The following is a 27,556-nucleotide window of genomic DNA, read 5'->3' on the forward strand; positions in this document are numbered from 1 at the left end:
GGAACACAGATTTCCTTAGTTTCTAATAACCTGTAAATTTCAAACCAAATGCTCCTACTCTAGAATCTGCACCAACTAAGCTCTTCTGTGAAGGTGGCTTAGTTTCTTAATTGCTATAGTAGATAAAGCTAGAGTACTCTTGCTTCTGACCCCAATCAGCTTTCCTCCAAAATACCTAAAAGCTTTCAATCTCTGGCTTTCTAAAACAAAAACTCAGTCCTTGATTATTCTCAGTTGAAAACAAACTAATGTCCTTCAGGTTTCATTATTCCTGTCATAAACTGCACCAGCAAAAACTGTTCTCCTAATGTTCCAGGCCTCCCTGCTGTGACACAATGAACTAGACTACTGTTCCAGAATGAATTTCTGACTTTTTTTTTTGAAAATCCATTCACAAAAGTAGCTAACACCCATATTCCACTGTTTTAAAATCCAAAGTCTCTCAAAATTGTTTGTAATAATACACATTTTACACCTTTTATCACAAATTTGAGACTGTTATGTTTAAGACAATCTTTAAACTTTTATTTCTAGCTGAAGACAAAATTGAGTTCCATGTATTTAAGCTGAAGTAAAAGCGATGACCATTTCACGAATAAATTCCTAATGTCTTCTAGGAATAACCTGCGTGCACCTGTGGGAGACTGCAATATTCTACAGTTAGTTTCTATTTTCTTGTCTGTATCTTTAATTTTGAATTCGGAGTATCAAGTAGTTTGTGTAATGCACCTGTGCTATTTGGTTCATTAGAGGCATAAATTGTCCATTTTGCCTTGTTTTATCATCCTAGGCACCATTTGGGTTAAAATTCCACCATGAAAGGTGTGGAATCTAGAAAATAAAGTACTGTCTGGTGATCACAAAGCTGTGAGATGATTGTTTAAAAAGTCATGTCATTTGCAGATGAGGAAAATATTCTGCTGTCGTTGCTTTGTCCGCCCTACATGGGTCTAGCCCTGTAAAATATGGTTTCTTTAAATTGAGACAACACAGTGTGGAGCTGGAGAAGCACAACAGGCTAGGCAGCATCAGAGGAGCAGGAAAGTTGACACTTGGATCAGGACCCTTTATCAGAAATGGGGATGGGGAAGGGAGCTGGAAAATAGGAGGGATGGGACTGGAGAAAGGTAGATGGGATCTTAGGTTGGATGCAGGTATGGGGTAGTGGGGATTGATTGGCTGGAAAGGTAGGGTGGGTAGGTGGGGAAGGTGAAGAACAGGTTGTGTCAGGTCAAGGAGGTAGGGATGAGAGGGATGTTTGGACATGGGACGAGGCCAGGGGTGGGGAGATTTTAAAACTGGTGAATTCAATGTTTAGGCCATCGGGCTGTAGGCTCCCAAGGTGGAATATAAGGTGCTGCTCCTCCAGTTTTCAGGTAGTGTCATTGTGGCACTGGTGGAGACCCAGGGAGAAGGAGGGACAGTTAAAATGGTTGGCGTCCAGAAGGTGGTGGTGTTTATCACATACAGAGCGCAGATGCTCCATGAAACAGCCCCTGAGTCTATGCTTGGTCTCACCGATGTAGAGGAGGCCACATCAGGAGCAACGGATACAGTAGACCAATTTGGAGGATGTACAGGTGAACCCCTGTCAGATGTGAAAGGTTTGTTTTGGGCCTTGAATGGAGTTGAGGGGGAGGTGTAGGGGCAGGTATAACACTTGCTGTGTTTGCGGGGAATGGTGCCAGGTGTGTTGGGGTTAATGGGGAGTGAAGAGCAAATGAGGGAGTTGTGGAGAGAGTGGTTCCTTCCAAAAGAAGATAAGGGTGGGGAGGGAATTATCTCTTGGGTCATGGAGTTGGGTTGTAGCTGGTAGAAGTGGTGGAGATTGATATGCTGGATGCAGAGGTTGCTCATGTGGTATGTAAGGACCTGGGGGATTTTGTCTGACTTTTGGGGGTAAGGGGGTTTGAGGGCAAAGGTGTGGAAATGCGAGAAATGCAGTTGTGTATTTTTGATGACCAAATGGGGGAAGTTGCAGCCCTTGAAATTGGAGGATGTTTGGGAGTAGAAAGCTCCATCTTGGGAGCAGATGTGGCGGAGGTGAAGGAGGAGGAATTGGGAGAGAAAGAGTGCATTCTTGCAGGAGGATGGGTGAGAGGAGGTACAGTCCAGATAGCTTTGGGAGCCAGTGGACTTGAAATAGATATGTGTGAAGTGATTCATTTTGGAAGGTTAAATTTGAATTCAGAATACAGGGTTAATGACAGGATTCTCGGCAGTGTGGAGGAACAGAGGTATCTTGGTGTCCACGTCCATAGATCGCTCAAGATTGCTACCCAAGTTGCTGGGGTTGTGGAGAAGGCATATGGTGTGTTGTCTTTCATTGGCAGGGGAATTGAGTTAAAGAGCCATGAGGTTATGCTGCAGCTCTATGAAACCCTGGTTACAGCACATTTGGAATATTGTGTTCAATTCTGGTCACCTCATTAAAACTTCCACATCCTTCCCATAGAGAGGGTGCAGAGATGATTTAACAGGATGCTGCCTCGACTGGAGGGCAGGCCTTATGAGGAAAAGTTGAGGGAGGTAGGGCTTTTTTCATTGGAGTGAAGAAGGATAGAGTGGATAGCCAGAGTCTTTTTCCCAGGGTGGAAATGATTATTACAAGGGGACATAATTTTAAGGTGACTGGAGGAAGGTTTAGGGGAGATGTCAAAAGTAGGTTCTTCAGAGTGTGGTGGGTGCATGGAATGTGCTGCCACTGGTAGTGGAGTCTGATACATTAGGGACACTCTAGCGACTCTTGGATTAGCGCATGGATAATAGTTAAATGTGGGGTCTGCAGGGTATTTTGATCTTAGTGTAGGATGATGGGTTGGCACAACATCATGGACTGAAGGACCTGTACTGTTCTATGTTCTGTGTGAGTGGAGATGAGTTCAGTGAGGTAGGAGCAGGCAGAGACAATGGTTTGGCCAGGGCAGCCAGGTTTGTAGATTTCTCTTGCCAAAAAAATTTGGTGACTTCCCACCTTCAGCCTCCAACTTCATCATTCCCAACTCCACACTGCCTGTTTCTACCTCCTTCCCAAAAATGCTGTTGTCTGACTCCAGCATCTACAATTCTTGCTATCTCCACATTTCTTCAAACTGTTCCTAAAATGATTCAGTAAGCCACTCAATTGAACCAAGCTCACTGTATTTAACCAGTTATCCCATCTGACAGTATCTTTCAAATGTATGGGAGAGGTTCACAAACTGAATAAATCCAGTAAAGTCCTGTTCACTGATATTTTGGAGATTTAGCAGGCTGCCCTATCACTTAGTTGAGTGACAACCCAATATTTTCACCTTGTGTGAGATTTGGCAATCATAATTCATTGCATTCCCTGTTTTACCACGAGAAGTGATAACAGGGGTATACACCAAGAAAGAATGGTCTTGGATGCAAATAATATTGACTTTAGATCTCATGAAGTCCATTGCATTAGGTGAAACAGGAAATCGTGGCCTTCTGCCTTCCCTCATCTGAGAAGTTCATACTCTTCTCCTGATATTACCTTCAATTCCTTCTACCAGATTGAGTAGAAAATGTCATCTTCAGTAGGGAACTTCAATATCCATCGCCAAGCTTGACTGAGTGCCACACTTCCAATTGCTGGTCAAGTCCAGAATACTGTCTATCAGAATGCTTTTGTAGCAGGTGGTGAAATGGGGGAAGAAAATAATTCCCCAATATCTGTCATGATGCGTCTGTCTATTATTAGATAGGTAGGACTGATCAGTACAGTCCCACTTTGTTTAAGCCACCCTCTCTCCTGATTTATAGCACTGAAACCATGTTAAATGGGATTCAGAAGGTATCCAGCAGCTAAAAACTGATTATTCATGAGGTGCTTAAAGCCATTTGCAGCAACAGAGTATTTCATCTCAATAGTCAACATCACAGCCCAGCTCATTGCTAAGTATAGCATTATTATCAGCGCAAAATACCAACCTTGGTTTAACGACAAGTATAGAACAGAAGTAGCATCAGGCACACCTAAAAATGAGGTGACAGCTGGTTAAACTACAACACTGGATTGTATACATGCCAAACAGTGAAACCAGTAAATTATCCCATAACCAATGGATGAAATTAAAAGTCTAATTCTTCCACAACCGGCTGTGCAAGGTAATGAGGCATTAAACAATTTAATTGGTGTAAGAGACCCCATGAAAACTCCCATCCTTGATGGCACAATTCTGTAAGACAATGCTAAAATGATAGAAGTAAATTCTAAACAGCAGTGTAGAAATTCAAATCTGCCACATTCCTGGGGGCTCACTATATTGGAAGCCAAATGGAGATACTTAATTTGATTTTTAAGAAACAGCTAGCACACCATTCCAGAAGAGGCTATCTGCACCAGAATTATTTGGGTTGTGATGCTGAAGGTTTGTGCTCCAGAACTAGCTGTTTCTCTTGCCAGTTCAGTTATCATTATCCTGACAAAGTAGAAAATTCTCAAGGTATGAACTGTCTGCAAAACTAATCCAGTCTGGCCACTGCCTGTGGTTTTAACTACATACCACCTGTATGTATATTATCAGTAGTCAGCTCACCAATGCACAAGTTGCATCCTACAGGAATACTTGGGTCAAAAACTCCCTATATGATCCTGCTCCAAACCAAGGCAACAAAGGTAAAGTGAATAGTTTTCCTTGACATTAAGGCAGCCTATGGTTGAGTGTGGCAGTAAGGAACCCCAGGAAAGTTAAGTCAATGAGAACCTGGAGTTGTACCAAAAATAAAGGAAAATAGTTGTGGTTGATGGAAGCCAATCACCTCAGCCCTAGGACATCATAGCAGACATTCCTGAGAGTAATATCTCAGGCCCAACCATCTTCGATTGCTTCATCAATGTTCCCTTCTATGCTGTATTGCAGAAAGCCAGACAGTAAAGGATAGAACTAATTGTTATATACTTCAGTTGTAATTTGCAGAACTGCATCACAAACCCAAAGTAATGTTTATGCCACTAATGCTAGATGACAATGGTCTGCGACAAGAGAATCTCTCTTCTCTTGACACAGAACAGTATTATCAATGCTAGATCCCGCTATTACAGCAGGTCAGTGACTGAATGAATGACTACCTGATTCCCCAAAGCGCCTCTGCCATCTCTTAAATTACTACCCTGAACTATGCCTTAATACTTTTTATTTTCCTGGGTGTGCAGCTTCAATGATACCATTCGAGAAATTTGACCTTCCAGGAGAACCCAGGCTAGTTGACCAACACCCCACCCACCTCTCAAATATCCACACACTTGAACTCAAATCTAAGCACTGCAACAACTCTTGAAAGCTTCTTGGATAATAATGACCTGTCAGAAAAAATGGCAACAAGCTTTGAACACCTACAAATTTTCCTCCAGCTGAAACCATGCTAACATTGGGTAGTGCCACAACTGGAATATTGTATGTGGTTCTGGTCATCAGGTGAGATGAGATTGGACTCAAGGTTGCAGTTGAGATTTATCAGGATGCTGCCCAGCTTGGAAGATCTAAGTTATGAGGGAAAATCGATTTAGGCTGGGGTTGATTCCTTTGGATTAGTGATGTTTGAGAGGTGATTTGATCAAGATGTATAAAATTATGCTGGCCATAGACAGCGAATGGGAAGGTACTTTGTCCATTATTAGGTCAATAATCAAGAGATGTAGCTTTAAGAGGGAGACGATTGAGGAGAATTCCTTGGATAAGCATATGGTTAATGATGGGATAGTGTAGGGGGAGGGGCTTAGATTAGTTCACAGGTCGGCACAACATCGAGGGCTGAAGGGCCCGTTCTGTGCTGTATTGTTCTATGTTCTATGTAAAGTGAGACAAACTGGTCTGCAATTTACTAACCTTTCCTTGCTAACCTTCTTGAAGAAAGGAACCACATTAGCTAACCTCCAGTCATCTGGTACTTCACCGCACACATCAAAGAGTTAAATATCTCTATCAAGACCCTAGCAATCTCCTTTCTTGCCTCCCATAGTAGCCTAGGATACATCCCATCAGGCCCTGATGACTTATGCACCTTTATCCTTGTTGAAACATTTAATGCCTCCTCCTTATTAATCTTAACGTGTTCTGGAAACTCACCATCCCTACTGAAATCCCCAGCTACAGTCTCTTCTTGTCTGTGAATACAGACGAGAAATAATAATTTCAGACCTCATCCATGTCCTCCTGCCCCACACTCAGATTACCATTTTGGCCCCTATTAGGCCTCACTGTTTCCCTGGTAATAATCATCTTACTCTTAATATACTTATAAAATGTCTTGAGGTTTTTCTTAATCATATGTGCCAAAGATATTTCATACCCTGTCTTTGCTCTCAAAGTTTCTTTTTTAAGCAACCACCTACACTCATTATACTTTGAACAGCTTCCCTTGTTTTTAATACGCTGTACTGAACATATACTTCTTTATTTTGCTTTATCAACCCTTGATACCCCATGACATCCAGGGTTCCCTGAACTTTCTGTCCTTGACCTTCACCCTTAGAGGAATTCAGAGCCCTGAATTCTTTATGTACTGCTTTTAAGAGCCCCACTTTCTAAATGTGTTGTGACAATGCATCTTCAGAAGAAGTTATCTCTTCTGAAGAATTGTCAGAGCAACCTCCCCTGGGTTGATGTTGTACATGTGCGGGTTCTGTCAGAGATGAACGATTGGTATCGAGGTAACACTGGTGCAATTTACTGTAAGGAAAATTATCATATTGAAATCACTTTCAAAATCAAATCGTACTGTCCAGGTTATGAATAGTTAATTGAGTCACCAGGTACTTTGGGCTCCGTGAGATATCACAGTGTGAAGCTGGATAAACACAGCAGGCCTTGAGATTTTTCTTAATCATATGTGCCAAAGATATTTCATACCCTGTCTTTGCTCTCAGTTTCTTTTTTAAGCAACCCCCTGCACTCATTATAATTTGCATAGCCGCCCCTGTTTTTAACACGCTGTACCCAACATATACTTCTTTATTTTTCTTTATCAACTCTTGATACCGCTTGACATCCAGGGTTCCCTGAACTTTCTGCCCTTGACCTTCCCCCTTAGAGGAATTCAGAGCCCTGAATTCTTTATGTACTGCTTTTAAGAGCCCCACTTTCTTAATGTGTTGTGACAATGATTCTTCAGAAGAGGTTCCATGAGATAACACGCTGTGAAGCTGGATGAACACAGCAGCCAAACAGCATGTTTGTCAACCCTGATGCCCATGTAAGCTGAAACCTTACCCATCACCAGTCTTACCTCCTCTACATTTGTGTGTTGGGAATTGTATGGTTGGCTACACCAGTTCTTTACCTCTCATTAGAAGCAGCATCCTCATGAAGCCATAAGTGGTTTCTTCCTTACACTACCGGAAAAAAATTCCAGACTGGATTTTGTGCAGCACCTGGTGATGGAGCAGTCAACAGATGTAAAAGTACCTGCGTTGGATTTCCAGTGTTCGGGAGTCCTCCCATTTAAGTCTAGGAAAGCAATCATCTGATGGTGGTGATGAGTCTCCTGAATCCTGATTGGTTGTCTGCAGTCATGCTGCACCGACTCCAGACCCACAGCAATGTAGTTGACTCTTGGCTATCGTCTGCGCAGTTACAGTGGGCAGTAAATACTGGCCTGGACAGTGACACCCGCTTCCAGTGAATGAATAAAAACATGTGGGGTGGGGATGGTGGAGTTGGGGTTTAGCTGCTATCTTTCATTGATAGACACTCTGAGCCCACTTGAGGGACATTACATTCATTTCAAAGGAATAGTAGGCCAAGATACCATGAAATAGCCATGTCTGATAGTAACAGAAGCATAATTGACATGTTGATGTCATCAATCTTGACAGCAGCCAGCAGTGTAACATTGTTGAGTAGTTTAGCTCTAGACCTCATTGCAAAATTGGACCTAATTCTTTGACAGTATTCTGCATTTCCATTAAGAAAACAGTGAAATACTTTATATGTATTATAATGGCTGTGAAATGCTATAGGATACCTCCAGGTCATAATTACGTACTGTATATATGCAAATTCATCCTCCCCCTTCATATTTTCCAATTATTAACAGGATCTTACAAATGTGTGAGTAGATGAATAACGGGGGCATTAAGAATAAGGTAGTTTATGCAAAATGTATATTAAGATTCTCTTTTGAAACAATGTAGTGTATATATAAGTATTATGTTACTTTGCCTCTTTCACCTGCTCAGGTGGAAGATGTTTAGAATGTCTTATGAATTTTTGGTCAAACGGTTAGAAAAATGAACTGTTTCCATGCTTTATGACTCTTTCTGTCCAACCAGCCCTTGCTGAACATAATCCCAAAACTAAAGTAATCCCACCTGCCTGTTACTGGCCCATATTCCTCCAATCCTTTCCTATTCATATATCCATCCAAATGTCTTTTAAATGTTGTAATTCTACTGATATCCACTTCATCAGGAAATTCATTCCATATGCGAACCATCCAATCTGTAAAAGAATTGCCATTTCTGTTTTTATTAAATCTCCTCTCACCTTCAAAATGTGCCCCATAGTCTTGAAATGCTCCATCTTAGGGAAAAGACAGCTACCACAATTCTCCTATACCTCTCATTATTTTATAAACTTCTATCAGATCGCCTTTCAACCTCCTCCGCTCCAGTGAAAGAAGTCACAGCCTATCCAGCCTTTCTTTATAACTCAAACCTTCCACACCCAGCAACATTCTGATAAATCTCTTCTGAACCTTCTCCAGCTTGATAATATCCTTCTTATAACTGGGCGACCAGAACTGGACACAGAAGAGGTTTCACTAATGTCCTGCACAACTTCAACATTACACTTTTCTAAATATTCAGAGTCATTATGGCTGCTGAGTGAGTAATTATGGCAGACGGTACAATATGAACTTTTAAGAACAAAAGGGCACTAGGTCAGAGAAAGTTAATCATGGAAATTATAACTCCTCTGCACACTGGATGAGGGAGGGAAAAGTTCCTGAAGTTACCATCCCTGATTGCTATCCTACAAACCTAACTATAAACACATACTGAATTTTTCTGTGCCCTGGGATCACGATTTGCAATCCTGGAGCCACCCCTGGATTCTAACATCTTCAGGACAGTTTTTGATTTTCAAAATGATAGCATTGATGTTATGGGTGGGGGTATCAGGGAATCTGCTCATTTCCAATTAACGACCCCCTAGTATCATTAGGAGCCTTGACAATGAGCTGATGAGTTTAGGAACAGTATCGCTAACAGATATTTCAGGGAGCTGGAACAGTGTGGTGGTCATTAGGACACAGCTAACGGGTTCACTTGGAGGGGTTTTTGTTTATGTTTACAATTATCAGGCAGTTGGTGTTTTGCACTGGTATGTATGCATTATCCTACACTTGCCCTTTCCCTTTCAGTTTTGTGCATCTATCTTATTATAGAAAAGTTGTCAGCAGCAATAAATCCCAAAATATGGCTGGGTGGAGCTAATGCAATTTTAACTTTAACTCTTTCAGAAGAATTAACTTGTAAAAGAATTATCTGATGCGTCTCTCCCTGCTTAGCGATCCAGTGTTGATATTTCCGTGTGTGGATCGACATGTCATATGCTTGGATTGTTTCCACCTGTATTGTGTGACACGGCTGAATGACCGGCAATTTATTCATGACCCAAAACTTGGATATTCCCTCCCCTGTGTGGGTAAGTGTTAAATGCATACTATTACTTTCAGATATTTTGTCATGTGAGAGCATTACATTGTACAACATGAGAAAAAAATGAAGAGTTTTTTCCCCCAACTCAATTTTAAACCCTTAAATACTCTACAATTAAATCATGAAACACGGTTTAATCATTTGACTGACAACATCAACATGATAGAGAAGAGAATTTATATTCTAAACTTAATATGATTGCGTTATTCCTCAGTCAAGCAAGATAGTTATGTTTTGAGGAATATTGATGTTTATGTTCATGCCTTTCTTTCTACATTGCAGCCAACCCACAACTTCCTTGCTTGTAAAATTCAGTTCTTAAGCACTGCTGTTTGTCAGCATCCATCCTAAATAAACGGTGGATAATTCAGATGTGAACTAGTCTCAAACCTGCTCACTATCAGAATTGAACAATTCTCATAGCTAGGACTCTGCTCCTCTGAGAAAGGATGAGAAGGCAAACTTGTCAATAAATGGTTGAGATCAATAATGTAGATGCATTTGAGGAAAGCTAGACAAAAAGCTAGGGAGAAAGGAATAGAAAGTTATGTTGATAGGGTGAAATTAAGTAAATAGAGCTGAAGGAGGCTTTTGTGGAATATAAATGCTGTCACTGAGTATTGCAGCAAAATGACATGTTTCTGTGTTTTACATTCTTTGCATGTTCTTGCTGTAGCGTTAATTTTGAACATTTCCATTAAATTTTACTTAATTGTTATAAGGTGAGAGAAAATGGTTAGAATAGTTAATCAAAGTCAAACTATCAGAGTTTGATTTATTTAGATGCCTGATTGATTTCTAATTTTTTTTGCTTCAGTGTTAAATTCTTATTACATCCTTGTTAAAAAAAAAGCACTCAAGGAGAGCTATTCTGGAGGCACTGTTACTTCAGTTCATATTTAATAGAGATGATGGATTGAATCTTCTTCTGGTTTCTGGAATATCCCCCACCCACTTTTGCTGCTTAGAAACTACACACGACCATCGTGCCACTTCACACACCATTTTTGTCTTTTTAAGCCCGGGTCTGATTCACAGATCAATCTCGAGCTGCACTGAAGAGCATGAAGAGTATGGAAACACTTGAAACTTAGTCAATCATTGATAACAGCCACAGATATCCATTGGATCTCTGGGAAAAAAAATACAGCAGATCCTCATTTCAATTTCAAAGAAGAGTGCCCCATCAATGCACATGTGGTTAAATGTTTTTCAAGTACAGACAACTTCTCAAAGTTTCAAAAACGGCTTACTAAATCAACCAGACCCATTTAAATCGAGGGAGAAAAGATGATTGCATAGTTGACAGGACTGTGTTTTCTTCAGTGGAAAAGCATTGTAATGCATGTGAACAAATATACAAGGCTGTTCGATATCAGTAAGGACAAATTTGTATAAGTGGCTGCATTAAAAACATATCTACTTTGCAATATCTCTCTTAATCATGATATTTGAAGCTGTTAAAATACTTTACACTTATCTTTCATAACATTTCAGATTCCTCAGTTGGCTTTCCATTTTCTTCACATATTCTTGAACCTGGGAAGCTTTTAATGGGCTTCCAAAGTCCAGCACTGCCAGAGAAAGATGCTGTGGAGAAGGAAATCCCATCTTCGTTCCCTAGTAATCTGACCTTAGAAGTAGTGGATATGTATTTTACACATTAGATATTCTGGACTCATAAGGAGGCCAGAAAAACAATCTTCTGCACTTGAGAATATAAAAGAAAATTTGATTTTGTGCAAAAAGAACTGTGTGGCTATATGTAGACACAGATGTACTTTCAAATTCAAACAAAATTTCAGCCCCACATCACTGTTTAATAACTCAAACTGAATTTCAAGTACATCGAAGAAAATGTTCATGGTACAAACACTCTCAGTTCTGGTCTCCAATTGCAAAAATAATTTAGAGGCCCTGTAGAAGTTATAGAAAGATGATAGCAGAACAGACTGCCAGTCAAAGAGGACCTCTGTGCAAGGCCCTGAGCAAATACAAAAGAAGAATCCACAGGAGAGCAATGTGAATTCCTGAAACTCTACTAAATTTAGGTGGGTTCAGTGATTATTGGCTTTAATTGGCTCATTAATGAACCTAATTCCTGCTAACCCCAATTGGAATTCCTGAATTGTGCCCAAACCACCTCCAGCATAACCGGGGACAACCTAGTTATCAATCCAATTCATGTACTCCCAACCAATCCTTCTACCTTCTTCCAGCTCCACCCGAGCTGCTCCATCATGTCTGTTTCAGCCCCATGTTTCCACTTACTGGCAAGTCCGAAACTAGAGACTATAAATCTAAGATAGTCACTAATAAATTCAATATTGAATTCAGAAGAAAATTCTTCATATAGAAATCAATTAGTATGTGAAACTTACTGCCTCATGGTGTTTTTGAAGCAAGTTAGGAGCTACGTACGTGTATGAAGGAGAAAGGAATAAACGTATATTGATAGGGTGAAATGAATACGGTGGATGAGGTTTAGATGGAGTAGAAACATTTGCATCAACCTGTTGGGCTGAATGACTTGTTCCTGTTTGTAAGTGTAATGTGATATAAAACATGGCAAGCAACCCAGTTGTAACTGGAACGAAAACATAAAGGGTAAAATCACTAATTCCATACTCCTGGCCAGACACCATGTTTATAGGGTTGAAGGCAAAGGACGACAATATTGATTGATTGATTTATTCTTGTCACCTGTACCTGCACCTGTACTTTTCTCCCTGTATAAAAACTTACCTCGTGCAGTAAGTGGCAGCCTTGCTTTCAGCGGCGGGTGTGTAGAGGGAACATGAGCCAGGAAGAAACAGATAAATTCGGGCATTGGCTAAACCCAAGACACTACACATGTAGTGTCCCACACCTGTCCTCGCCCTCTAACCAAAAAAGACTGTGTGGAGGTTCGGTAAGGTAAAGCTTTTTTTTTATCCTTCTTCTGGAAATCTCTAGTAGAGGGAATGGAAGCTAGGGCAGTTGCATGCTCCTCTTGCAGGATGTGGGAAGTAAGGGTCACTGCTGGTGTCCCCTCTGACTTCACTTGCGAGAAGTGCACCCAGCTCCAGCTCCTCAAAAACCGTGTTAGGGAACTGGAGCTGGATGAACTCTGGATCATTTGGGAGGCTGAGGTGGTGATCGAGAGGAGTTACAGGGATGTGATCACATCCAAGGCACAGGAAAAAGGTAGCTGGGTGACTGTTGGGGGTGGGGGGAGAAAGGAATAGGCAGACAGTGCAGGAATCCCCTGTGGCCATTCCTCTCAATAATAAGTATACCATTTTGGATACTGTTGGGGGGAACAACCTACCAAGGGAAGGCCATAGTGGACAGGTCTCTGGCATTGAGCCTGACCCTGTGGCAAAGAAGGGAAGGCGGGAGAATAAGAGAGCAATTATAGTGGGGTTTAAATAGTAAGAGGCACAGACAGGCGGTTTTGTGGATTCGAATGAGATGAAAGGATGGTATGTTTCCTCCTGGGTGCCAGGGTATTTGATGTCTTGGATCGTGTCTTCAAGAACCTTAAGGGGGAAGGCGAGCAACCAGCAGTCATGGTACACATCAGTACCAATGACATAGGTAGAAAAAGGACTGAGAATGTGAAAAATGAGTACAAGGAGTTAGGTTGGAAGCTGAAGTCCAGGACAAACAGAACAGTTATCTCTGGATTACTACCAGTGCCATGTGTTAACAAAGTAAGAAATAGGGAGAGAGTGCAGCTAAACACATGGCTACAGGGCTGGTGTAGAAGGGAGGGCTCCCGTATCTGGATAATTGGAGCATATTCTGGGGAAGGTGGGACCTGTACAGTAAGGATGGGTTGCACCTGAACCAGAAGGGCACAAATATCCTGGGACGGAGGTTTGCTGGAGTTGTACAGGATGGTTTCAACTAGTTTGGCAGGGGGTTGGGAATTGGATTTATAATTCAGATGATGAGGTATTCGGCCTTTCAAAAGACACAACAGAGAGTGAGATAACAAGGTGTAGAGCTGGATGAACACGGAAGACCAAGCAGCATCAGAGGAGCAGGAAAGCTGATGTTTCGAGCCTAGACCCTCCTTCAGAATAGGGGGAGGGGGATCTGAAATAAATAGGGAGAGAGGGGGAGGCGGATAGAAGATGGATAGAGGAGAAGCTAGGTGGAGAGGAGACAGACCAGTTAAAGCGACGGGGATGGAGCCAGTAAAACTGAGTGTAAGTGGGGAGGTAGGGAGAAGATAGGTCAGTTCAGGGAGGACGGACAAGTCAAGGGAGTGGGGAATAAGGTGGTTTATAAAGGAACACGGTCGATGGAGTGTAATTGTGGACACCAAGATGGTTTGAGATATGTATACTTCAATGCAAGAAGTATCAAAAATCGAATGAACTTAGAGCATGGGTCGGTAATTGGAACTACGATGTTGTGGTTATTACAGAAACTTGGGTAACTCAGAGAGAGGAATGGATGTTGGAAGTTCCAGGATTTAGATGCTTTAAAAGAAAAAGGGAGGGTGGAAAAAGGTGAGGGAGTGACATTGCTAGTCAGGGCAAGTATAGCAGCTACTGATAGGCAGTTCGAGAATGATATGTCTACAGAGCCAGTTTGGGTTGAGGCCAGGAACGAGAAAGGAGCAGTCTCTTTGTTGGGGTTTTTTTACAGACCCCCTAATAGTTGAAGAGAAGTAGAGGAGCAGAATGGGAGGCAGATACTGGAAAGGTGCAGAAGTCACAGGGTTGTGGTCATGGGTAGCTTCAACTTTCCAAATATTGACTGGAACCATTTTAGTTATAATAGTTTAGGTGGAGCAGATTTTGTCCAGTGCATTCAGGAAGGCATAGTATGTAGAAAGACCAACAGGAGGAGAGGCCGCTTTGGATCTGGTGCTTGGCAACGAATCAGGCCAAGTATTAGGCCTGTTGGTAGGAGAGCATTTTGGCAGTAGTGATCATAACTCTGTTTCTTTCATGATAGTCATGGATAAGGATAGGTACATACGGCAGGATAAAGTTTATAGTTGGGGGAAGGGTAATTACAATTCAGTTAGGCAAGAACTGGGTAGCATAAATTGGGAACAGATGCTGCCAAGGAAGAACACCACAGAAATGTGGAAATTGTTTCGGAATGCATACTGCATGTGCTCGATATGTTTGTCTCTAGCAGGCAGAGAAGATGCGGTCGAGTGATGGAGCCATGGTTCGAGAGAGGTCAAGTGACTGGTTAAGAGGAAGAAGGAGGCTTATATAAGGTTTAGGAAAAGAGGAACAGAAAAGGCTCCAGAGGGATACAAATTAGCCAGAAAGGACATGAAGAAAGGGCTGAGGAGAACTATAAGGGGGCATGAGAAAACCTTGGCGGATAGTATCAAGGAAAATTCCAAGGCTTTTTACACGTATGTGCAGAACAATAGAATGACCAGAGAAAGGGTAGGGCCAATCAAGGATTTTAAAGGGAATTTGTGCACAGACCCTAAAGAGGTAGGAGAGGTCCTTAATGAATACTTTTCTTCAGTATTCACAACTAAGAGGGACCTAGTTGTAGAGGAGGACATTGTGAAACAGGCAGATAGGCTAAAGGAGGTTGATGTTATTAAAAGAAGATGTGCTAGGAATTCTGAGGAAGCTGAAGATAGGTAAGCACCACCCCCGGGGCCTGATGGGAGTTATCCAAGGATTCTATGGGAAGCAAGGGACAAGATCGCAGGGCCTTTGGCAATGATCTTTTAATCTTCACTGTCCACAGATATAGTGCAGGAAGATTGGAACAAGGCAAACGTCATTCCCTTGTTAAAAAAAGGAAACAGGGATAACCCCAGAAATGAAAGACCAGTTAGCCTTATGTCAATGGTGGGCAAATTATTGGAAAGGGCTCTGAGAGACAGAATTTATGATCATTTGGAAAGGCACAGTTTGATTCGTGATAGTCAGCATGGATTTGTGAGGGGTAGATCATGCCTCATAAACCTTATTGAATTCTTTGAAGAGGTGACCAAACACGTGGATGAAAGTGGAGCAATGGATGTGGTATACATGGATTTAAGTAAGGCATTTGAAAATGTTCCCCATGGTAGGCTCATGCAGAAGGTAAGGAGGCATGGGATAGGGGGAAATGTGGCAGATTGTATTCAGAATTGGCTGACCTTTAGAAGAAAAAGGGTGGTAGTGGACAGAAAATATTCAACAAGGTTCTCAGTTACGAGTGGTGTACCACAAAGATCTGTTCTGGGTCCTCTTCTATTTGTGATTTTTGTAAATGTTTTGGATATAGGAGTGGAAGGGTGGATTAGCAAGTTTGCGGATGTTACGAAGGTGGGTCACGTTGTGGACATGGCGGAAGGCTGTTCTAGATTACAAAGGGACATTCATAGAACGCAGAGCTGGGCTGAGAAGTGGCAGATGGAGTTTAACCCTAAAAAGTGTAAGGTGATTCATTTTGGAAGGACAAACTACATGGTTAACAGAACGATTCTTGGCAGTGTGGAGGAGCAGACGGATCTTGGGGTTCATGTTCACAGTTCCCTGAGAGCTGCCACCCAGGTGGATAGAGTTGTTAAGAAGTCCTATGGTATGTTAGCTTTCATTAATAGAAGGATTGAGTTCAAGAGCCGTGAAGTTATGCTCCAGCTATAAAGCCTGTTTTGGCCGCAGCTGGAGTATTATGTCCAGTTCTGGTCACATCATTACAGGAAAGATGTGGAAGCATTGGAAACGGTGCACAGGAGATTTACCAGGATGTTGCCTGGAATGGAGGGAAGGTCTTACGAGGAAAGGTTGAGATAGCTCGGGCTTTTCTCTTTAGAACAACGAAGGATGAGAGGTGAATTGATAGAGGTGTACAAAATGATCAGAGGTATAGATAGAGTAGACAGCCAGAGACTTTTTCCTCGAGTGGAGGTAGCTTTTACAAGGAGACATAGTTTTAAGGTGAAAGGAGGTAGATATTGGGGAGATGCCAGAGGTAGGTTCTTTACTCAGTGAGTGGTAGGGGCATGGAATGCATTGCCGGGGAGGGTAGTGGAGTTGGCCTCATCAGGGGCATTTGAATGTTTATTAGATAGGCATATGGATGATAGTATAAGGTAGCGACGGAGGTTAGATAGACCTTAGGTTTCGGGTAAAAGTTCAACACAGCATTGTGGGCCAAAGGGCCTGTACTGTTCTATGTTCTATGTTCTATGCACTGACAAACTGAAAAGTGATGCTGATTCTCTGCTCTGCAATAACTTTGAAAATACAGTCTTTCTAGGACTGAAAGTTTTGATTAATGTACCAATATTCTGTATTCTTTTCACAGCTTTTTCAGTTCCATTTGTTCATTATTTGTTAATATGTAATAGAAACAAAAAGTGTCATAAAGACCTACAGTTTTGTATGTGACTTGTGAGAATTTTACACTTATGGATTATCTTGTAAGCCAATTTGTGGAATATAAATTATGTCCCACGGGTCATTGTTATGTAGATTGCAAGACTGGAATTCTTTATGGAAGAGAAACAAAGTTCATTTACCCGTAATGGCTACCCACCATAATTTTGTTTGGGTTGGTCTTGATTCTTGTTGCAATATGACTGCATAATTAATCATACAGTCAAAGCTAATTGCTACTTGACTCTTATTATAGGTCCATCATGCACTATAAGAACTCCAGGATTTATCTCTCCTAAATCATTTTTCAATTCCCATTTATATTAGAACATTTTGGGAAGGCTGTTGTCCATTGGCTTTGGCTATTATTGTGCTGTGCAATGAATGACATGTAATATACCTGATTCTCAAGATCTCTGTTATTTGTCATTATGCTTTGTGAGATACAAAATCAAAATAAAACAAAATCAAAGTTGTTCAAGGTGTGCCAAGATTGTGTGACATTTTACAAAATCAAATATGGGTGATCTTTAATCATTTGAACCCAAGAATCTATTACATGGTACAGTCATTTGTGAATTACTTTAAGTGCTTGTTTTGGTTGTATGTAAAGGGTTTAATTCTGGATTACTTTTATTGCCTGCATTAGTTGTAACTTGTCAAACTGTCCCAGATCCTTGATGCATTGATACATAAGGGCATTAACAACTTGCAACATCAGTAATCTAAATTTATTAGGGGGGAATCTAAAATTCATGACTAAGAAATTGTGTTGCATTATACATGCAATATATTTTAAAAATCATTTTAATTGCATTTACCTTCACAACTGCTGCAGTAAAGGATGATGAATTGATTTAGTGGTGGTTGTCATTTGCCTCAGGTGTCTTTTGGAACTTGTGCAAAAAGGAAATATATGGATCTTGGGGAGCATAAATATTTATATCAATAAAGGACATGGTGCACCACACACAAGGAGGGTTTTTAAGAGTGTCAGAAATATATTGGTGTCAAGCGCAGTTTTTCCATGTTACCTTGCTGTCCATTCATGCATCACACTGATCTAGATCTCTCATGTTCCTGTTCAGAATGTATGTCATCTCCTGCAAACTCCAATGCTTCAATTTACTTTCTCTTAATTCCAGATTAAGCTTTGGTCCGCAGAATGTATGTGAAGACAGTAAGGCTATTTTTATAGGGAACTTTAATAAAATAAACAGATATTGGGAATCGCAATGTAGTTCATGTGTGGAATGGGATTGACATCAAAAGTTTACATTATGATGTTGATGTCAGAGTCATGTGATTGAGCTGAGGGCTGAAAAGGAGCAGAAGCTCTAACTTAGTTTGAGGATAATGAGTGCATGGATCAACTTATGATTAAAGAGTTCTTGTAGACAGTTCCACAGACTCCAGCACCATAACCTTCGGAGACCAGAGACAGGTAGACTCCAAACCCACAACTAAACAATTCAAAATCTGAGATAACAAGGTGTAGAGCTGAACGAACACAGCAGGCCAAGCAGCATCAGAGGAGCAGGAAGGCTGACATTTCGAGCTGACACCCTTCTTCAGAAATGTGAAATTTCAGGAAAAGGATCGAGGCCTGAAATGTCAGCCTTCCTGCTCCTCTGATGCTGCTTGGCCTGCTGCATTCATCCAGCTGTACACCTTGTTATCTCAGATTCTCCAGCATCTGCATTCCTGCTATCTCTGAATTCAGAATCTAACTTGGTAAGTAGCCAGAATTTTAAAACAGGTTTTTCTGTGGGTGATCAGTGTAATTCCTAGAGAAGTAGTATAGATAGGTAAAAACCATCTGGATACCTATTTTGTTCATATTATTTGATGAAGTTGCTGATAGGAGAATAGGTTAACTTGTGAATGTCTACACCAACGCTATCTGTTTTATAACCAAAAGCATTAGCAGAACCTTGAGATGCATTGCACATCATCACGCAGAAATGGTTGTTAACTATATAGAAGCCAAAGAATATAGGTTGTGGTGCTCTTGATAATGACAACAGATGATAACATAAATTTGAAAAACGTTGGAAATGCTCAGAGGGTCAGGCAAAATTTGTGGAAATAGAAACAGAACTAGTTTTCAAAACTGAAAGATGATAGCAATGAACAGATATTGAGCAAACACAGCAAACAACAGAAAGTGGGCAGGGCAGGGGGCAGGAAAAGTCACACTGGATTAGATCAATAATGGGGTAGAGAGCAAGAGAGACTAAATTGCAAAAAGAAAAACGGAATAAGACCAGAGGCTGAGTGAAATAAAGAATCTCAAATCTGGACCAAACAGTGGGCAAATATTTACAGCAGAATACTGGGTTAAGGAAACCCCATGGAAAATGATATGATCTGTTTGACAATATTCTACAATAGCAATTCAGGCATACACATCAAAAAAGGAAAACAAGAAGGGAATAAAGAAAGAACTTGAAATAAGTATCATAACATGATTGGATTTTGCACTTGTTTTGTGAGAGAAAGAAGAATGCATCAAAGACTAGTGATTTAACTTCAATTAAGGCAATACAAGACCACGGAGATAGAGTTGGCTAAAATGAACTGGAAAATTAGGTTAAATGGTAAGTCAGTAGAGTGACAGTGGTAGACATTTAAGGAGATACTTCATAACGTTTAGCCAAGATACATTCCAGTGAGGAAAACAAAAAGACTCAAGGAAAAGGATACATCAGTTGTGGCTAACTAAGGAAGTTAAAGATAGCATCAAATTGAAAGAAAAAGCCTGCACTATAAGACAATATAATGTAAGATTAGTGCAAGTAAGAACGCAGGACAGAATATAAATAGCAGCAAAGAATGAGTAAAAAACGTAAGGAATGAGAAATTGAAGTGGGAGAGAAAACTGGCCAGAAATATATAAATTGACCAGAGGTCCTCCAGGAATTTAGGAAGGCAAAGAATGATGAAAGTGAGTGTTGTCCTTCTATAGAATGCAATTTTGGGTAATTAATTGTGAGGAAATAATGAAATAATGGATGCATTGGACAGATATTTTGTGTATGTCTTCATCGTAGAAGTAACAAATAACATCCCAAAAATATTTGTAATTCAAGAGGCAGGAAAATGTATGTTCATCTTTATCACAAAAGGATTTGAGTAGTGTTTCTACCTCTGAGTCAGGAGGCCTGGGTTCACATCCCACCTGCTCCAGAGGTCTGTAAAAACAGTTCTGAATGGGTTGATTAGAAAATATCTAATATCCACAGGAATAAAGGTATCTTCTTTCAGGTGTTAGGAGCTGACATAACACTCTCTCCTTCGACAGTTTTGGTTCCCTTTTTGAAGGAAGGATATATTTTCCAAAGCAAGAATAAACTAAATCCTATCCTATCCTATCCTATGAGCAGAGATAGAGGTGACTGGGCCTGCATTCTCCATATTTTAGAGGAATGAGAGATGATTTCACTGAAGCTTTAAAAATTCTGAAGGAGCGAGATAGGGTAGATGCATAAAGCACATTTTCCCTGGCTAGGGTTTGTGAGGTTCTGAAAACCAGAGGATACAGTCTCATAATAACGAGCTAGCCATTTAAGACTTGGATAAGGAGGAATGCTCCAAACTTACCAAAAAATAACTAAGTGTCAATTTGGAGAGTTTTTGGAGGGTTTCTCTTCATCCGTTCTATCAAGTAATCTCATGCAATTCGCTGCTGCTCACCTTATGTATATATACCACATTTCCCTAGCACCCTGCTGTGCTATTACCTGCTAAGCAATGGCTGAAATACTTGCCATTGCAGGAGCTTTCCAGGATTCCCAGCACTATATTTAAAGCCCAATGTGCACCGGGTCAAGCATTGCCAGCCGGAAACTGCCCTACACAAGTACACTTGGGTGGGAGAGAAATGATAAACAAAAGCTTTTCAGAGCACGTAAGTGGCATGGGTGAGATTTTATTGAAAATACAAGTTCACGTTTGTAGATGAATTGCTATTTTACATCATTAACTATCTGACTGTCATTGTAGCTGCAGCTGCACTAATCAAAGCATACAGGCTACCTGTGCTTAGCACCATACCATTTTAGAACCCAACCTATGGGAGTGTTACTCTTTCCCAGCTTAGGAAAGCATGTTCTTATTTTTGATGTAGGAGTACTATGTGGTGGAAAGCCTTTAAACATTGTTTGAAGCAAGGCAACACTATGAGCCTTCAAGTTTGAATAAGTCAGTAAAGTGCAAAAAGTCAAGGTAAGACAGAGATGCTACGAATATTCAGGTATACACAAAGTAATTGAGTACTAAGAGAAACAGTGAGAAGCCCTGAAACGTAGCATGAACCAATCTATGACATGGTGCTTCCCTTGTACACAAAATGTCCTTGACAGCAGTATTCTAGTAGTCATTGCCAATACACTGCAAAGTGCAGCATTGAAGTAGAGAATTGTATTCGAAGTATTTCAGAGATGTGCCATGATGTTGAGGAAAGGCAGATGTGTATCTAATGCCAGCTTCCATGAATGGAGTATTGTAGATGGTTGCTACCCACAGAGTGTACCCTGAGATTTTAGGGACTATTGGCCTGGCTGAAAGTCTAGAGAAGCAACAACAAGCTGTCGCAGAAAGGTGTGTCTTTCCGGCCATGATGTCAGGAATAGCCACCATCTAGTTTCTCTGTCATGTGTGGATGAATACGAAATTGCACAGAAATGAGGCAAAATTAGATACTTTGCAAAGAGACCTCTCACCACTCTCAAGCAAAATTCTTAGCTCATCATTCAAAAATCAATGACAGAGTCAGACTTTCTTTTCTCAACATCAAGAATTAAATATTATGAGGGTATCCGCCTCTACCACACTTATAGGCTGAGTTCCAGATTCCTACCATCCTCTGACAAAAATTTTTCCTCACATCCCCTCTAAACCTTTTGCCCCTTGCCTTACATCTGTGTCCCCTTGTCCAGGGTGGCTATTGAAAGAATACTTGGAAAAACACCACCTGATGGAAGAAACTAGAATTAGGGAGCACATTTTAAAAATAAGAGGCCTCCAATTTACATTCCATCTTTTATTTATTTCACCTTGACAGACCCCCAGGGTCCATGTTCCAAGATCTGTACATGGCAGAAGCTTACAAAACCAAAAGTGAATGCTGGGAACAGTATCAGCAGCCTCATGTGCATGTACAGATCCTGAGAGCAGCTACTTTGAGGGAATGATGCCTTCCACTTAAGGCAGAGTGAGGAGAATTTATTTCTCTGAGTCATTAGTCTGTTGAATTTTCTTCCACAGGATTTGTTGGAGGAAACAGGTTCATTGATTATTTTTAAGGTTGAGTTGAATAGGTTCTTGATTGACAAGAATTAGTCAAAAGGTGCAGTGATAGACAGGGAACAGGGGTTGAGACCACAATCAGATTAGCTGTGATCATATTAGATCAGAGCTTGAGTGGTCTACTCCTGCTCCATAACTGTTTATGAAGGATTGGCCGAGTCAACACAAATGGATTATAAAAGGCTGTACAATTTAGATTTGAAACATCATTTGAAACAAGATTGTTCATAGAAGCTTTGAATTCAGTGTAATATGTGGGAATTCATAAGAAATAGGCTAAAAGTTAGAAAGCAGTTTTACTATTAGGAAGTAATTTCAACCTAGAGGAAATGCTAAAAAGTTTGTTCTGGAATTGTTATTGAAATTTCTGCTGTTTTCAATTAATATTAACAATAATTTAACAACATAGAGGCTGTTATCTTGGGCCCAGGAGTAATAGTGTTTCTTATCAGTGAGAAAGTTATGGATTCAAGCCCCACTTCAAATATCTGCATATATAATCTAGGCTACTGTTCAGTACAGTACTGCGGAGACGCTTTCTTAGTACTTTCTTAGTGCTGTGGGTTCATTTGCAACTATCCGTCATTTTAAACAACTTATATGGCTCACTAAGGAATATAAACCATGTGTAAACAATCTGACTTCAGATCAATAAATTTTAAGCATATCTTCCTCCAACTTACATTTTATTTACTTTGTCCATTATGGCTCTATGGTAGCTGGGCATCATAAGCAAAAGATCTCCTGTGATAGACACAAATAATTTATTTCCTTGGATGGAGAAATGTAGCAAGGTACAGCTATTGCTAATCCTTTCAGGATGAAATCTGAAAGCACATATTTACTTAAAGTTTAGTGAAAATGCAGAACTTTCTTACCTCAATAGACCTTTACACTGGGTTGATTAAAATTTTCGAGAGAGATAATAAATGCTTGTTAGAATTGAGACCAGGTGGTATGGACCAATTGTAGATCCGATTCAAGATCAACAGCAAAACTAAACCTCCTGCATTTATTCAATATTCTCAGATTGGGGAGTGGAGACATTAATGAATTAAAGGAAAGTAAAGCAATTTTCAACAGTTTTGCATTATTTTAAAAAGGAATACCTAGCCTAGCAGACAGAATCTTCAAGGAATGATCAGGATTGCAGCAGAAGTCAGTACAAAGATGAGCAGTGAGAAGAAGGGTAAATACTGGATACTTAAAACAACAACTACCTAACAAACTTCAAACAGCCATGGATACTGAATTTAATTGACAAGAAAGATTTGAACACTTGCAATGACCAAATTAAATCTTTAAATGATAAAATGTTTTATGACGTATTGCAAGACAGAGATATCACATAAATTTGAAGGAGTCTTTGATAAAAAGCCTTTAATAATTATGTCAACTTGAGGACCAACAAAATTCTAGAAAGGGCCAAATTCAATATAAGTCCAAAAACCAGGTGAACAGTAGGTACTTTTCATTAATTATCTTTGCAGACTTGTTGAGGGATGCAATTATGGAAACTTAAAAACAGAATTACTGTCATTGCATTGCAGTAGTTATTGATGATGAACCCTATCAGACTGACTGCAGTCTAAGGAAGACCTCAACCTAGAAAAAGGAATACAGATGGCAAGCAGAGATCCAAAGGTAAACCACACAGTTCTAAGAGACGAACAAATCCCTAGTTCAGGAAACCTCCAGTTCCCTAAAACTGTAAAAAAAAATCACTAGAGGAGATGGTCCAACTAAGAAGAAAAGTGCAAAACACCATAATGTGCTGCCAATTCTAGGGCACTAAAAAGATCCACAAGTGCAAATTGTATTCTGAAAACAAAGTAGAATGCCTTCGCGAGAAGAAAAGTGGCTGTTTTTGGGAAGATTTACCAAAACAAAACCTTTAACTTTAATGTTACAGATGAAAACTTCACACATAGTGTTATTAGAATCAGAGAGTCATACAGCACAGAAACAGACCCTTTGGTCCAACAAGTCCATGCCAACCATAAAGCCAAACTAAACTAGTCCGTCCTGCCTGCACATGGCCCAAATCCCTCCAAATATCGCTTATTCATGTACTCATCTAAATGTCTTTTAAACGTTGTAACTGCAGCCACATCCACCAGTTCCTCTGGGAGTTTATTTGACACACAAACTGCTCTTTGTGTAAAAGAATTGCCTCATGTCTTTTTCAAATCTTTCTCCTCTCACCTCATAAATATGCCCACTAGTCTTGTAATCCCCATCCTCGGGAAAAGACACCTGCTGTTCTGCTTATCTACACCCCTCATTATTTTATAAAGATGTAAAAGGTCACCTCTCAACCTACTATGCTCCAATGAAAAAAGTCCCAGCTTATCCGGCCTCCCCTTATATCACATACTCTCCATTTCTGGCAACATCCTGGTAAATCTTTTCTGAACCCTCTCCAACTTAATAATATCCTTTCTATAAAGGGGGATCAGAACTGGACACAATACTCCAGAAGAGTCATCACCAACAACCTATACAACCTCAACGTAATGTCCCAACACCTATATTCAGAGGTCTGAGCAATGAAGGCAAGCATGCTAAATGTGTTCTTTCCTACCTTATATACTACTTTATATAATTAGAACATAGAACATAGAAAAGTGCAGCACAGTACAGGCCCTTTGGCCCACGATGTTGTGCCGTGGAATGATCCTAATCCAAAAATAAAATAACCTAACCTACATTCCCCTCAATTCACTGCTGTCCATGTGCATGTCCAGCAGTTGCTTAAATGTCACTAATGACTCTGCTTCCACGACTACCACTGGCAAAGTATTCCATGCGCTCACAACTCTCTGGGTGAAGAACCTCCCTCTGACGTCTCCTCTATACCTTCCTCCTAACACCTTAAAACTATGACCCCTCGTGGCAGTCAATCCTGCCCTGGGGAAAAATCTCTGGCTATCGACTCTATCAATGCCTCTCATTACCTTGTACACCTCGATCAGGTCACCTCTCTTCTTCCTTCTCTCCAGAGAGAAATGTCCGAGCTCAGTCAACCTCTCCTTGTAAGTCGAGCCCTCCTGTCCAGGCAGCATCCTGGTAAACCTCCTTTGCACCCTCTCCAAAGCCTCCACATCTTTCCTATAATAGGGCAACCAGAACTGGACACAATATTCCAAGTGTGGTCTCACCAGGGTTTTGTAGAGCTGCAGCATAACCTCGCGGCTCTTAAACTCGATCCCCCTGTTAATGAAAGCCAAAACACCATATGCTTTCTTAACAACCTTATCCACCTGGGTGGCAACTTTGAGAGAACTTTGCGATATAAACTTCAAAGAATTATGCACCTGAACCCCTAGTCTCTCTGTTCTGTTTTTAATTGTACATGACTTTGTTTGTTTTGCCAAAATGCAATATCTCACATATATCCAAATTAAACTCCATTTGCCACTCTTCAGCCCATTGACCCAATTGATCAAGATCTCTCCGTAACCTTAGATAACTTCCTTCACTGTCCACTATACAACAATCTTGATGTCATCCACAAATTTACTAATAATCTTTTCTGCTTTCTCAACTAAATCATTTATATAAATGACAAACAAAAGTGGACTCAGCACCAACTCCTGTGGAACACTCCTGGTCACAGGTCTCTAGTCTGAAAAACAACCCTCGACCATCACTCTGTCTCCTGTTAATAAGCTAAATTTGTATCTAATTGGCAAGCTTACCCTGAATCCCATGTGATCTAACTTTGCTAATTAGTTTACCATGTGGAACCTTGTCAAAGGGTTTACTAAAGTCCAAATAAACAATGTTTACCACTCTGCCCTCATCAATCTTTTTGGTTACTGACTCAAAAAACACAATCATTTTTGTGAGACTTGATTTTCCTCACAAGAAGCCATGCTGACTGTCCTTAATCATCCCTTGCCTCTCCGAAAGCATATAAATCCTAACTTTCAGAATCACTTCCCACAACCGATTCACCACTGAAGTCAGACTTACAGGTCTATAGTGCCCAAGCTTCTCCTTACATTCCTTCTTTAAAAAAAAGACACAACACTAGCCACTCTCTAGTCATTTGCACCTCACCCATATTTATAGATAATATAAATATTTCTGGATGAATAAAGATATTGAAGTTCTAGTCAAGAATAAAAAAGAATCATAGATATAGCAGAGATACCAAAGTATAGAGCTGGATGAACACAGCAGGCCAAGCAGCAACAGAGGAGCAAGAAGGCTTACGTTTCAGGCCTAGACTCTTCTTCAGAAAACTCACATATAGACGTTCGGTTCAAGTGAATTTCTTGAACATTATAAAGAGTGTAGGGGCATTTTTAAGAGGGAGATCAGGAAGATAAGGCGAAGATATGAGGCAGCTTTGGCAAGTAAGGTTAAGGGTATTCCAAAGAGATACTACAAGTACATTAAGAACAAGAGAACAACTAGATAGAGTGCAGGGCCCCTTGAAGGTCAAAGAGGTCATCTTGATGTTGAAACTCAGGAGATTACACCCAGAGAGTTGTGAGCGCATAGAATACTTTGCCAGTGGTAGTCGTGGAACCAGAGTCATTAGTGACATTTAAGCGACTGCTGGACATGTGCACGGATTTTTGGATTAGGATTATTCCACGGCACAACATCATGGGCCGAAGGGCCTGTACTGTGCTGTACTTTTCTATGTTCTAGATGGGAGAGATATTAAATAAATATTTTGCTTCAGTTTTTACTGTGGAGAAAGAAATGGAGGCTAGAGAACCGAGGGAAATAAATATTGATGTTTTGAAAACTTCACATTGCAGAAGTGCTGGACGCCTTAAAAAATATTAAGGTGGATAAATCTCAAGGACCTAATCGAGTGTATCAACAGGACCTTATGGGAGGTTAGGGAGGAAATAGCGGAGCTGCTTGCAAAACAAAAACCAAACTGCAACAGAAGGAAAATAGAAAAATGTCCTTTGTTAGATCAATTATCCCAATCATGCATTGTGGAACAGAGAAATGTTATCCTAGCATATGACCAACTTTAAGAACAAATTACTACAGGTACTGGAATCTGTACTGAAAACAAAAAATACTGGAGCTCACAGTGGGTCAGACAGCATCCATAGGGAGAAAGCAAGCTAAATTGTCGAGTCTAGATGACTCTTCTTCAGACTCTTCAGCACGATTTTTAAACTGGACACCGGAGAGCAGCTGTAGCAGTTTAGTCAGACAGCAAACCAACATGGCCTTCAACCAATAGAAACTCAGC

General features: G+C 40.5%; 1 protein-coding gene across 8 annotated transcripts in view; it reads left to right on the top strand.

Annotated features, from left to right (window-relative positions):
* Positions 1 to 27,556, top strand: part of prkn (parkin RBR E3 ubiquitin protein ligase) — a 977,400-nt gene that overhangs the window by 592,002 nt on the left and 357,842 nt on the right. For all 8 annotated transcript variants that reach the window (XM_059648413.1, XM_059648412.1, XM_048535676.2 and 5 more), the window contains one exon: positions 9,523 to 9,659. In XM_059648413.1, coding sequence (XP_059504396.1) covers positions 9,523 to 9,659 — 137 coding nt within the window. The remainder of the gene's footprint in view (positions 1 to 9,522; positions 9,660 to 27,556) is intronic.

This window comes from Stegostoma tigrinum, chromosome 9 (genome assembly GCF_030684315.1).
Source record: "Stegostoma tigrinum isolate sSteTig4 chromosome 9, sSteTig4.hap1, whole genome shotgun sequence".
In the NCBI taxonomy this organism is placed as follows: Eukaryota; Metazoa; Chordata; class Chondrichthyes; order Orectolobiformes; family Stegostomatidae; genus Stegostoma; species Stegostoma tigrinum.